Genomic DNA, 12,627 nt, shown 5'->3' with positions numbered 1-12,627 from the left:
GACACATTCCATTGCCCAGCATTAAAACAGCACATCCGTTAATGTCACCACCGATCTTCTTGGAAACCCTTGACGGGCCAGGAAGACGCCGGGCTGACAGCACCCGCCCACGTTTTCCAAAATTCTAATCTTTGCTTGAAAGTTAGACTTTGGTCATTGGCAACAATTACCGCCAATTGTTTCCCATGAAATGACAGGCTTGCTCTGCTCTTTTTCGAGAAGGTTTCTGCCGGCGACCGCTCAGAACAGCCGCTGCTCGTCTGTAAGGTGTAAACATGGTGTCCCGCAAACGCCGCGCCGAGTGCAGCGGGCTGGCGCTTCACCGCAGAACAGCCGCCCTCTTCGGCGTAGCGGGACCGCTCACGAGCACTCGTTTTGTCAAAACATGTGGTCAGGGACCCATATTTCAAAAAGGCAAAAAGCATGACTGGACACTATTCAGTTAAGTGGCAGTTTTTGTGACGCGAGTCCCTGGAGGCGGCTGTCCCGACCTGTGCCGAGCCACCCTCAGTTTCACCCTGTCTGTCCCCACTGCACCCTTGGGGCAAGGGCAGCCCCCTCCTGGTGTGATAGGGAATGTTGTTCCAACCCCACGAAACCCCTAGAGGCCGTCTGGATCTGTCCCTGCAGCGCGCGGCCCACACGGGGAGGCCCGCTGGCCTGCGTCCCCTAACGGGAAGGAGACGATGGTCACGGCAGACGAAGCAGGGTCAGTCCGTCGGCACAGGGACCCCGGGCTGCGGTCTGCAGGAGGGAGCTTGAAACAGGGCTAGAAACCCCCTGGGGCGCTCTCTGCTCCCTCTGCATTCCACAGCCGCTCGGCAGGGGCCGGGCAGGCGGCAGAACGACATTCCCGGAACAGAGCGCGAGTACGCGCTGTGTGTCCCGTGGCAAAGCCACGCGCCGCGCGCATGGATCGCAGACCCCGTGCCTCCCTTGCCTGGCTCTGCGTGGAGAGAGAAGCGCAGGGGTCTCCGAGGGGCAAAGGCGGAGCGGAGCCTCCGGGAACCCCTCCGCGGCCGAGCTGACTTTCCCCCCTGGGATTCGCCGCCGCCCCTGCTGCTCACTCCCCACCCTGCCCGCCCCCGGCCTTCGGGCTCCCTCTTCTGCGGCTGCAGCCCCGATGCCAGCTTCTCCCCTTGGTCTCCTTTAGCCTTTGCTATGAAGTACTTTTCAGTGGGAAACTTGGTAAACACCAAAAGGGACTCAAAAAGTGCACAGCCTGCCCAAGATTACAGGCTTCCTGCGGTGGAGACGGGCAGAGCTGAGCCTGGGTCTCCCGGGGTCCCCGTGGCCAGGCAGAGGGGCCGAGGCCAGGGCCACCCCCGTGCACCGCCCCCCCCCCCCCCGCCCCGGCCGTGGCTCCTGACTCCACGCAGCCGCCCTGGCCCGCTGTCACCTCAGGCTGAGGGCTCGGGCCCCACCTCCGCCTGCCTGGCCTGGCGCCACAGGCTGCGCTCAGCGGCGAAAACAACCCCTCAGGACAAATCTGACAGGGCAGCCCCAGGGCAAGCTGGGGGCTGTCCCCAGGACCCGCTCTCACGCGGAGGGATGGGCCGTGTCCCGGAAGCTCTCCCATCGAGACCCGCGACGTCCAACCCCTGTCACCTCACAGCACACACAAACCCATCCCTGGAATCCCACGGCACAGCGAAACGGTGGTCTGTGTTGCTGATCTGACAGAACAAATCGGTGCGACCCTGGTTCATCCGCGCCGACGGCTGCCGCTGCGCCGGCCGTGCTCATCTTTCTATCTCACAGTCTAAGGTCAGGGCCCCCGACAGTCAGGTAGCGCGGGTTTAAACCTCTCTGGGGCGTGTGGGTTGCAAACGGCTGGCCTGGAAGGGACCGTGAACCCTGGCATGCGGCCTGCGACCTGAGGGGCCGTCAGGGCCTCGGCGCCCACAGCCTCCCGGCCGAGCGCCCGGGCCGGACCGAGGTCGGGGCCGGAGGGGCTGCCTGCGCTTTCTGACCTCGCCTCTGCCTCGGTGTTTCACAGGACGGAGCCCGCTCACCCGCCGGCGCCCCAGAGCGGCAGGCCCCTGAAGAGGGAGGGAGGCCTCGGCGTACTCAACCAGATCTTCGGCAAAAGCAGGAAAGAGGAGCAGCGGGCCGCTGCGGAGGACGGCAGCAGGGACACCCGCAAGGGGGGGCCCCCCTCGGAAGTCGATGACATCATCGCCACCTTCGACAGCGTCCTGGGCACCAACTGCCAGCAACAGCCTGGGGACCAGGCGCCCATGGTCGGCTTCAAAAAGAGGACCCCTGAGGAGTCAAAGTACCTCTGGCCAGAGAAGAGGCCTCTGGCCCGGCAGGGGCTCCCACCGATCCGGACGCAGAGCCTCCCGCCCATCACCGCGGGCAACCGCTTCCCCACGGCTGGCCCTGGGGCCACGCCCCCCGCCGGCCCCGGCGCCGGCCCCCAGCACGCGGGCCCACCGTCGCAGAAAAGCCGGAGCGAGCAGGACTTGCTGAGTGGCCAGCCAGGCGGCCAGGCGCTGCTGGGCAACCCCTGGCGCAGCGGCCCCCGCCTGGGGCTCTGCCGGGCGTGGCCGGCGTCCCCCGCCGACAGGCTGCTGTGGGGCAGGCCCAGGCAGCCGGACGCCCCGGGGCCTCCGCGCCTCCCGCACCTGCTCAGCCCCTCCGCAGGTACAGTGCGGGCTCCCTCCCTCCTCGCCCCGACAGCCTTTGCAGACACAGGGGTCCTGCCTGGGGAGGGGCTGGGGCGGCAGCCGCTGGGAGGCCTGCGCTGGGACAGAACGGGACCGGTCACAGATTTTTCTTTTTCTCCCTTTCTTTGTTTCTAGTCCTCCCCTGAGGACATGTTTATTGGCTTCAGAGAGAGGAAGGGAGGGAGCAAGAGGGGGAGAGAGACGTGAGGTGACAACCGTCCATCGGTTGCACCCCGACCGGGGATCGAACCTGCGACCTTTTGGTAACCTTAGCAAGCATCAACCGGGCGACCCTCCAGCCATGGGGCCGCCCGGCCAGAGCAGCGCCCCCCCCCCCCGGATTCAGGCGCCTTATGTGAGAGCGGGGGCCGCCCGGCCTCCCCAGCAGTTGGGCGGCAGCCGCTGCGGAGCAGGGGGTGTCCGCGCCCCGGCCCGGCCCTGGGCGCGGCATGGGGGGGGCTGCCCCCGCTGCCCGTCCGTCCCCGCGGCCGTTCGCCAGCCCCAGGGCCCGCCCCTTCCAGACCCGTTGAGCCGCGGCCTTGGCGCGGGGCGGTGGGGGGCACCACGGAGAAGGGGCCGCACGCGCGCGCTCGTGGTTCGGGGCGCCGCGCGCCGAGGACGGGGCCACACCCTCTCCTGCCTCTGTCCCCCTGCCTCCCTCCCGTGCCCCTCGTCCGCAGCTGCCAAGGGTGGTAATTTGGGGGTATTTTTTCAGAGATATTTTCTACACACCCCTAGATTTACATGCATTAAATAGGCATACACCCCCGTTTTAAATAAATGCACCACACTAGCATTTGTTTTTCCTTCTTAAAAGCAGGCGACCGAGATGCGCCTGAGATGGGGCCGCTGCTCCGGGGCCGCGCTCCCTGTCATCGCCCTTACAGCAGGGACGGGGCGCGGGGGCAGGGACAGGGGCACGACACCTCTCTTCCGCCCCATGTGTGTTCCAAGGAGAGCGTGGAGGGCCAGGGGGTGTGGTGAGTGGCCAGATGCGGCGGGAGTCTGGCTGCCGCCGCCCGCCCGCGCGAACCTGGTGCGCGAGGCCTGTGGCTTCGGGGCGGCCTCCTCACACGCGCTGGCACCTACAGAAGCCCAGGGCGGCAGTTTCCCTGGCGTCTGAGAGGCCACTTGGTGGGTCGCCCGGCCTGTGCCTCTGCTTTCACCGCGGAAGGACAGGAGGGGAGGAGCAGGGCCGCTCGCCCCTTGGACCCCGTGTGGTCTCCAGGTTCGACCCGCCTGCCTTCTGGGGGTCGCCCTGTTCGAGCTACTGCTTTGTGTTTTGAGAATCTTTGGAAGTATTTGGGAGTCTAGTCTTTCCTGTTTCCCAGGACAGCCTTGGGGTGTCTTTTCTACATTCGTTTTTATTGGCCGCAGGCCGGCGCCCCGCCTCTGAGCCGCACCAGCCGGACCCCGCTCTGATTTTCTGCCACGCCTGGCCCTGTGCCTCGCAGGCCCGGCACACGCCCCGCACTCAGGGCGGTGAAACGAGCACTCGCTCTGGCGCCTCGGGGAGCTCCACTTCGCAGCCTCCCTCGCCAGCAGCTTCCGGGGGCTTTGGGCCAAGTGCCAGGAGACGCCAGGGGAAGGGAGGCGCTTGCTATGGACCTCTCCCTGCGCCCCGCCCCCCGCAGTGGCTCCTTCGCCTCCCAGCTCCCTCCCCACTGCCCCCACCCGTGGGTCCGGCTCCCAGGAGCCTCTGGCCGTGGTAAGACCATCTCTTCGCCTCGCCCTCCAGCCCAGCGGGGTCAGCTCCTGCCTGGGTTGCCCTTCCACACGGTGCTGTGTTTGGCCTCTTGGCTTTCCCTTGACCAATATAACCAGCTTTTTGTTTGAAATTCCCTGTTTCAAAGACCTGGAGAGGCCCCTGTTTTCCTGGGTGAAGGCTGATCAATAATGAAGCAAGTCAGGCCACACCTCTAGGGAGGACCCTCCCTACTTGTAGTTCTGGGGCCCAGAGAAGCAAAGACAATGGGCTCGAAGCCCTACAGCCCACTGGTGACGTACTCAGAGCCTGAGCCCCGGTCTGGGGACGAGGAGGCACCGCCGTGGTGACGCGTGTCTCTCAGACTCCACAGTGCGGTGTGTCGGCGTTCCCCCCCGAGGGCCTACCTGCCGCACCGCGCAGTTTCTTAGGGATCGCGCTGTGCTCCTCGCAATAAAAAGGTCCGCTGCCAGTGGGTTTTATTTTTGCGGACATTTTTAACCCAATTCGAAATGTTTTTAGACCTGCCGAGGCGTCTGGACCACAATGGGCGCTTTTGTTAGTAGTAGTGTCTGCGAGCCTGAGCCCGTGCGCCCGACGTGAAAGCCAAGGCGGCAGAGCCGCCGGCTGCCGAGCGCGGACGTCACGTTGGGCATCTCCCGCCTGGCCCCGGTTTCAGTGGAGATGGTGTGGGCCGGGGGGTGCGGCCTTGCAGTTCCCGGCTCCACGCCCCACGCTTGCCTCAGCGCCCTGGACGTCGGCTCTGAGGCTTAGTGCCCGGCGCGTGCTGCGACCTGTCGGTGCGCCTGGCGGGGGGGAGGCAGAGACGCAGGGGAGGCCTCGCCCCTGCGGCCGTCCAGGCACATCAGCCCCATTCCTTGGAGCGGCTTCCAGAGAACATGGAACAGAAAGTTCGGACGGGAGGGGAGGCCTTGCTCCCAGCCCAGTCGCTCACGGGTCTTCCCAGGGAAAGGACGGTCGCGCCGGGCTCCCTCCTCGCTCACGAGAGACTTCCTTCTCCAGAATGTTCTAGACCATCCCAGCACCATACGCTCCCCTCCGGGGTGGCTCTGGCCCTGTGACCCTTCCGTCCCCGCCCGGCCAGGGCGTCCCGCCGCCTGGCCTGAGGCAGGCGGTCCCCCGACGCACCCGCCCAGCTCCCTCCGTCTCGCACCTCCACCCCCTGAACGGCTCCTTCGGGATCCCTCGTGCCTTTGTGCCCTAGGACGACCTTGTTCATGTCCCTTTTTGGGGGGTTGGACAAGAAGTCCATGTGGTTTTCTTTCCATAACATAAAAGACACGTTTTGATTTTCACCAGCAACTTCATTGATCTGGATGTTTTGAGCGTGTCGGTCTCTCCCGCTCTTGCCTTCCCGCGGGGAGAGGCCGGGGCTGCTGCTCCGCACCCTCCAGTGATAAGGCAGCCCCCCCCGGCAAGGAATTGTTTGGCCAGGATGCCACTCGTGCCAAGAAACTTTGCAAATCGCTTTAGACACGTTCAATGGGATGCAGCACCTTCTCCATACACAGCACAAATCTTTTTCTGTGTTTCGGTTGTGTGTTTACCTTTCTTGAAATAACAAAGCATAACATGCCAGAAATGTTGTGTATTTTCTTTCATCTTCAATATTAAAATGTCAGCATGAAAATTCGCCAATTTTGGTAAGTTGTTTTTAATGCACGTTGATATGACAACTGTCACAATACAATCAAACAAAATTGCTTCAAACGAGGTTAAAGACAACAACGCACTGCAAGAGCCTCCTCCAGAGAAAATGCAATGGACTTTGCGGCCGACCCAGCACCTTCGGCCCCGGCCCTGTGCTGAGCAGAGTCCTGCAGCCTTTCAGGAACCCCCCCCCGCCCCGCCCCCACCGTCGGCATAAAAGCCGCCCTGACCTCTGACCTCTGACCTCTGTGGGATGGGGCCAGGGCTCTCGCTCCCTGAGCGTAACTGCTCAGCCCCACCTCGCTGAGCCCTCTGGGGCCGTGAGCTGCCCTCCCCCAGCAGCAGCGTGGCAGAGGGGTGCCCGTCGCCCTCCCAGAGGGAGAGAAATGGAGGCCAGAGCGACCAGCACGCCTGCCCGCGGCCCCGGCGCTGGCCAGGGAGCGAGGCCTATGGGGCTCAAGATGCCCTGACCCCTCGGGGCCCTCTCTCGGCTGCCGAGCGGCACTCAAGGGCCTCCGAGAGCCCGCCTGCCCCTCCCGCGGGGAGCTCCTGCGGCCCGGCCTCCCCGAGCTCGGGGCGGGGCACAGCGGCCACGCACCAGGTGCGAGCAGGCGGTGCGCATGCGCTTTCAAAGGTCTTGCGTGCTTACGTTTAGACAGAGGGGGATGGGGGGAGAGAGGGAGAGAAACGTCCCTGTGTGGCTGCCTCTCGCGCGCCCCCCACGGGAGGGCCCCCGGCCAGGAATCGAACCGGAGACCCTTTGGCCCGCAGGCCGGCGCTCTGTCCACAGAGCCGCACCCGCCGGGGCCGGACGCATCTGCTGTAACGACTGTCGCTCCCCACTCACCCCGGGCTCCCCCGCTGCGTGTGAAAGCCCCTCTGCCTCCGCGGTCAGGACAGCGGCCGTCGGCCGACCCACAGCGGACACCCCGAGGGCCGCAGTGCTCGTCAGGGGGCCCGGGCTGCGGCCGGCCCCACCCTCCCTCAAAGCGGAGCCCGCACCCCACACCGCGGCCGCAGCGCCCCGCCCCCGCCCCCGCCTGCCAGCTCTGCTCTGGCTCCTGGGAGGAGGCCTGGCCGGGGTGTCGAGTCAGGCCGACCGGAGCTGGGGCCCGGCCAGCGCCTGGGGTGGCAACAGCGCTGTCTCCCCAGGGAGGGCGCTCACACAAGCGCGCGCGGCCCAGCGTCTAACCAGAGCGAGCGCTCGGGAAACGTCGCCGGCCGGCGACAGTCGTCCTCTCAGAAACTGGCTTTGCAAACGCCTGCTCAGGTGCTGCTGGACAGACCCCGCGTGGGCGGGTTCGGGGTGTACTGTCATTCCGCTCAGGAGGGCTGGTTGGTTGGTTGGTGGGTTTGTTCTTTAAATAAGGAAGTCATTTGACCGTCCGCGTCCAGAGGGACAGACGTGCAATGGGAGGACATCCGCCGGGAGACAGGCATGTCGCGCGTCTTCGTGAACCGGCACCGCGCCAGGGCCGGCTGGGTTCGCCGGCGAGGGCGGCCGTGCGCGCTGGCTGGTGCCCTTCCCGCGCCCTCCGCATCCGCGGGCACCTTCGCCCAGACGGAGGGCGCGGACCCGGCCGGCGGGGCCACGCCAGCTCTGGGTCCCGTCGGCTTGCAGGCCAGAGGTCGAGTCAGCGCAGGCCCCGCGGCCCCGGAGGAGGCGTCCAGGCTCCGCGGAACAAAACCGCGGCCACTGCTCACGTTTGTTGAGTGGTAACGCTGCCCGCTAAACGCGTGCGTTTGTTCCCCCACTTCTTCTCTGTGACAACTGGAGAAGGCAGATCCACGACGATTTTCAGAGCTTTACACACGAGCAAGTTGAGGGTTCACACGGACACCTCGCTCTCCTGAGCTGGGGACCGAGCCCGACCCCGTCGGACCCGAGCCCGCGCCGCTGCCTGTGCCCCCAGGACCAGCCGCTGCAGGGGCCTCCGTCACGGGCGCGCTCCCTTCTGTTTTCGGGGGATCCGCAGCGTGTCGCCGAAAGTGTACCAGCTGGCCCCCCGGCAGAGGGGCGGCGCTCGCCGCTCCGAGGTGCAACTACGTCTGCCGTGGCCTGGCCCAGGCACCAGCATGACGGCCACCGGCCCTCAAAACCCCTGAACACCTGGCCCTCGGCTCCCGAGAGCTGCTGCCCGCGGCCGGAGCGCCGCGCCGCGTAGAGTCTGAGTCGGACAGCGGCCGTCCCCGGACTTGCACCGTCTCCGCCTCCTAGGCAGCAACTCCCAGGCCCGGCTGTCCGCCCCGGAGCTGCCCGTCGCATGGATCTGGGGCTGGGCCAGGGCAGCGGCCTCTCCCCGACCCTCGGGCGACTCCCGTGTCCTGCCAGGGCTGAGAAGCGCTGCGGCAGAAGAGCGAATCCCGCTCAGCGCCCACTCACTCATCACAGAGCTGGTGACTCTGGGAGACGTTATGCCCTCTTGTAGTTTTCAGACTTTTAGGTTTTTTAGCATGGGTGGCCCGCTGTGCTTGTTTTTTAACATTTTACTTAAACTAGTTCATCCCAGAAGCACCTTTTGATACCTTTTCCTTTAAACAGCAATGGGCGTGTAGTGGAAATTCAATAAAGCGTAGCTACTATGCTGGTATTCATCTTAAAGGTAGTGGTCTCTAATAATGTTTATGGCTCTCTGGCCCACGGCAGTTCCTGATTTGCACTTGGTTCACTCCTAAGTGACTGATGCAAATGTGTTTGTCTCCAGGACAAAATTTTCAGCCTCTGTCTCCAAACGGACCCAAAACCAGGGAACTCGCCTTCGCCCGGAGCAGCCTAGCCCCACTGCCCGACCAAAAATGTAAGTGCTCCCTGTCTCCTTCGGCTTCCAGGGCCTGTGCCAGCATGTCTGGACACGACTAAGCGTCATTTCAATTTACTTTCACTTTTCAAGTGAGCATTCGTGCCAGCCCTTGTAAATTACAGGAAAACAGAATAGAAATAGCCCTTAAAGCTTCATCCAACTCGGTGGTGCTTGTTTGTTCTTGTTTTTCTTAAAAAAAAAAGGCTACTCATTCCCTTGAGGAAGGTTTCCGTGTAGACTGCAAAAACAGTTTATTTGGCTTTGCACCAGTTAACCTGTGTAAGAGGGCGCTTCCAAAACCCTCCCCCACGGCTGACCTCTGACACCAGTTTCTGGCCTGCGATGGCAGCCGAAGGGCCCATCCCCTTTGCGTGCACAGGCGGTACATCGCTCAGCAGAAAGGCGCAGTCCAGCAGATGAGTCTCGCTGGGTTACGTTTGGCATCACTGATTTCTGTTATATTTTAAACAAGAGTTTCTCACAATATAACATGTTAATAGGTTCCACTCAGCCAGCGATCTTCACGTTTGAGCGTTTCCAAGCATTGCCTGGGGCACATGTTATGCAGTAGTTTTCGGGCCAGACCCAGGAAATTCTGCTCTCCGGGCGGCGTCCCATTGCGCGGAGGAGGAAACCGAGATCAGAGAGGCCACTGGACTCGGAGTCGGCAGCGGAGCCAGGAGCACAGCTCCGGGCACCGAGTCAGCCGCTTTCCTGGATTCTAACGTTCTTCCTTCCTCCCCAGCCCAGCCCAGCCCAGCCACGGGGCACAGCCCGTGCCCAGGCCCACACGCACCCTCCTCGTCCCTGAACGACAGACGAGAGGGGATGTAGGAGCTGCTCAGCGTCAAACAGTTGGCAACTATTTGCCAGAGCAAGTGTCCAACATGCCTGTCCTGCCCCTGCCTATAGCATGGCAGAGGCCAGTCGGAAGTTCTAGAACTCTTTAGATGACAACAGTGAGCCAGGGTGCCTTGGGAGGACCCTCTGTTTTTGCAGATGAGGAAAGGGAGACGGGGAGGGATGGGTCCCGGTCTCACCAAGAGCAGCAGAAGCCCAGGCCTCTGCCCTCTGCCCTCTCCCCTCTGCCCTCTGCCCCTCCGGAGAGCAACCCGGGTGGCGAGAACGCCATCGCTGAGTGCAGTTCAAGCCTGGTCCTATCTTTAAGCAGAAATGAGTCTCAATGGCCAGACAAAGGCAGCCATTTATTTAATTAGCCTGAAATCCTGGCCGGGCTCGGAGAGGATTTTCTTGGGCAGGGCCCGGGGGCTTGGCTCCTCACAGCTGCATTTCAGGAGAGAAGGGACGATAAAGATCTTTGATCCGCTCTCTGAGCAAGAAATGGAAAGGTACGCAGTGTGTTTCCTAAAGGACACCCGGGAGCCGGTGCACTAACATAGAAGCGCAGTGTGCACATCGGGGGCTGGCGGGGAGCCGGCGCTGGCGGGGCATCCACAGGCCTCTGCCTGGGCAGGCGAGCCCTGCCCGGCACGCACAACCCGCCACGCTGCAGCCGCGCTCGGCCCTGGCCGGTGCTTGTGTGTGTTTGACATCGCCGAGCATGTGTGTGAGCCTGAACATACCACACACACACACAGAGCCTTCTCCTGCAGCCCAGCTCCGCCCCCCATGCCCCTTAGACGTGCCTTCACCCCTTAGGAAAGAACACACTTCTCCTCCCACCGTTCCTCCTGAGTCTCTGAGGGCGGCTGCCTCTGAAAGCATCTCCTTCTGTCTCCCACCCCAGTTCTGTCTGGAGAGCCTCTACGAGCGAACCGGGTGCTTCCGGCCATTCCAAGCCACCGGGGAGCCAGCCCAGCAGCCGGGGAGAGCAACCACGCTGCCACCCCCACCACTGACGGCGACTGAGCGCGGGTCACCGACCGCCAGACGCAGACCGTGCATATTTTCCACTGTCCAAGGAGGAGATCCCTCTGGTTTGCAAGGACAGAGGCTGATTTAGTGAATTGCATTTGATAAGCCATTCACAGTTTTATAACTCAGAGTTCTTTGCTCGAACTACAGACACATCCCAGCTCAGCACTGACAGCCTTTGACTGTGCCCCCAGCGTGCCCACGTGAAATGTCCACCTGCGGCAGCGGCAGGGAAGCACGGTGGCATCTGGCCGGCCTCGTGACGTGTGTTCTTTCTGAATGGCTTTATGTTTTGCTTCTCAGAGTACGCTTTGCTGAATAAAAAACAGAAAAGCACATTCTGTAACTGTTCTTCACATTTAGTGTAATTCTACCTTGTACGGATCAGACTTGATTAAAGTAGTAAATTCCTTGCAGTCACAGCTGATGACTTTTAAAGGGGCGGTCTTCTGCAAAATATTTGCTCACATGGTTCACTCCTGGCTCCAGCGCGAGTCCCTGGGCAATGTTTCTGTGTCTTCTTTGTTATTTGATTATTTCCATGTATGGGCTTTTTCAGATCTGACTGATGGTTTCCATAGAAAGAAGATTATGTGAGTTGGGAAGGTCTACATCTTGGCCGAAGAGAGTGGAAGAGACATTTCTCACACATTCCTCAAATACTCTACGTATTTAACCTTTTTTTTCCCCCTCTGTTTCAAAATAACAATCTGAGCCTACTCACGACAATCCCCAGGGTATGACTTGGCCAAGTTTGAAACTAGCTGCCGATCTCCTTGCCTGGGTGTGTGGGTGTTGTCTGGCTGGATGTGAACTTCGAAACTGAGCTGTGTAAGAGCGCAGTCACTCCGCGGTATTTTTAAGCCCACACGTTATTCTGTAAATACCTCGAGTGTAACATTCGCCTTTTACATGAGCATCATTTGTTTAGGGAGGGCAGACTCGATGGACGCTCCTCTGAAGCCAAATCACAGCCGTCTGTCTTTGCCCTTCTAGAAATTCGCACAGCGCCCGGGACGTGGTAGGCACTTGGTCATCTCGCATTGCTCAGGGAGGAAGGCAGGGAAGGGAGCGGGGAGCGGGGAGCGGGCGGGGGGAGGAGCGATGCCGGAAGTGACGTAAGCGCAGCGGCGGCCCCAGGGCCCGGCCCGCAGCCGCGAGGGGGCGCTCGGGGCAGGCCCTGCGCTCTGCGTGCGGCGGCCTCTTCCGGGGAAGACTCGTTCTCTGGTCGGTGAGGCCGTGCCCCGCGTCATGTGGCTGCACTGAGCTGGTGGCTGTGAGACGGTGCCGCCCTCCAGCCCCCAAGCCTCGTCGGCCAACACGTTCTTCTCATTCGCGATTCACGCCCCGCACCAGGGCCTCGTTTCCACTTGAACACACGCTTCCCGGTGACCCACGCACAGGAGGTGGGAGGTGAGTCTCGTCGCCGCCTCTCATTTCCTGTGCCCAACTGAGTCATGAGCCCTGCCGACTTAAGAGCGGGAGAGAGAGGCAGCCCTTCGGCGTGTCGGGGAGCCGCGGGGGATCGCAGGGTTATGACCAATCCAAGAAACTGCCGCATTAACCCAAACTCAGGCCCCAGGTGAGCCCCTAAGGGCGCAGGCATGGCCCTCCCGAGGGGGTAGTATGGGGTCAAAGCGATTAGGAGGGGAGGGAGAAAGGGAGGGGGGAAGGGAGCGGGGGAGAGGAGGGAACAGAAGGGGAGGGAGGAGCCGGGGAGGGCAGGGGAGAAGGAGGGGAGGGAGGGAAACTCGGGAAAAGGCCGCGTGGCCCCACGGCGCACTCACACTCACACGCTCAGATTCCTCCCGTGTGGGGCCGCCCCCCGAGCCCCGAGAGAGCCTTCTGTGAGCTGTGAAGCGGGGTCCCCCTGCCGGCGGCCTCTGTAAACCGAGCGGCTGCC

At 62.5% G+C, this 12,627-nt stretch overlaps 1 protein-coding gene across 1 annotated transcript in view; it reads left to right on the top strand.

Annotated features, from left to right (window-relative positions):
• ANKRD55 (ankyrin repeat domain 55) overlaps positions 1-10,718 on the top strand; it is an 82,309-nt gene extending 71,591 nt beyond the window's left edge. Inside the window, exons 15-17 of the mRNA XM_054575369.1 lie at positions 2,000-2,649; positions 8,754-8,846; positions 10,597-10,718. Coding sequence (XP_054431344.1) covers positions 2,000-2,649; positions 8,754-8,846; positions 10,597-10,718 — 865 coding nt within the window. The remainder of the gene's footprint in view (positions 1-1,999; positions 2,650-8,753; positions 8,847-10,596) is intronic.
• Positions 10,719-12,627: the final 1,909 nt, after the last annotated feature.

The sequence above is a fragment of the Pteronotus mesoamericanus genome, unplaced genomic scaffold (genome assembly GCF_021234165.1).
Source record: "Pteronotus mesoamericanus isolate MK-2021 breed Mesoamerican mustached bat unplaced genomic scaffold, CSHL_Meso_final contig_29, whole genome shotgun sequence".
Lineage (NCBI taxonomy): Eukaryota > Metazoa > Chordata > Mammalia > Chiroptera > Mormoopidae > Pteronotus > Pteronotus mesoamericanus.
Note: the sequence above shows the minus strand (reverse complement) of the source record. Positions and strands in the feature narration are given on the sequence as shown.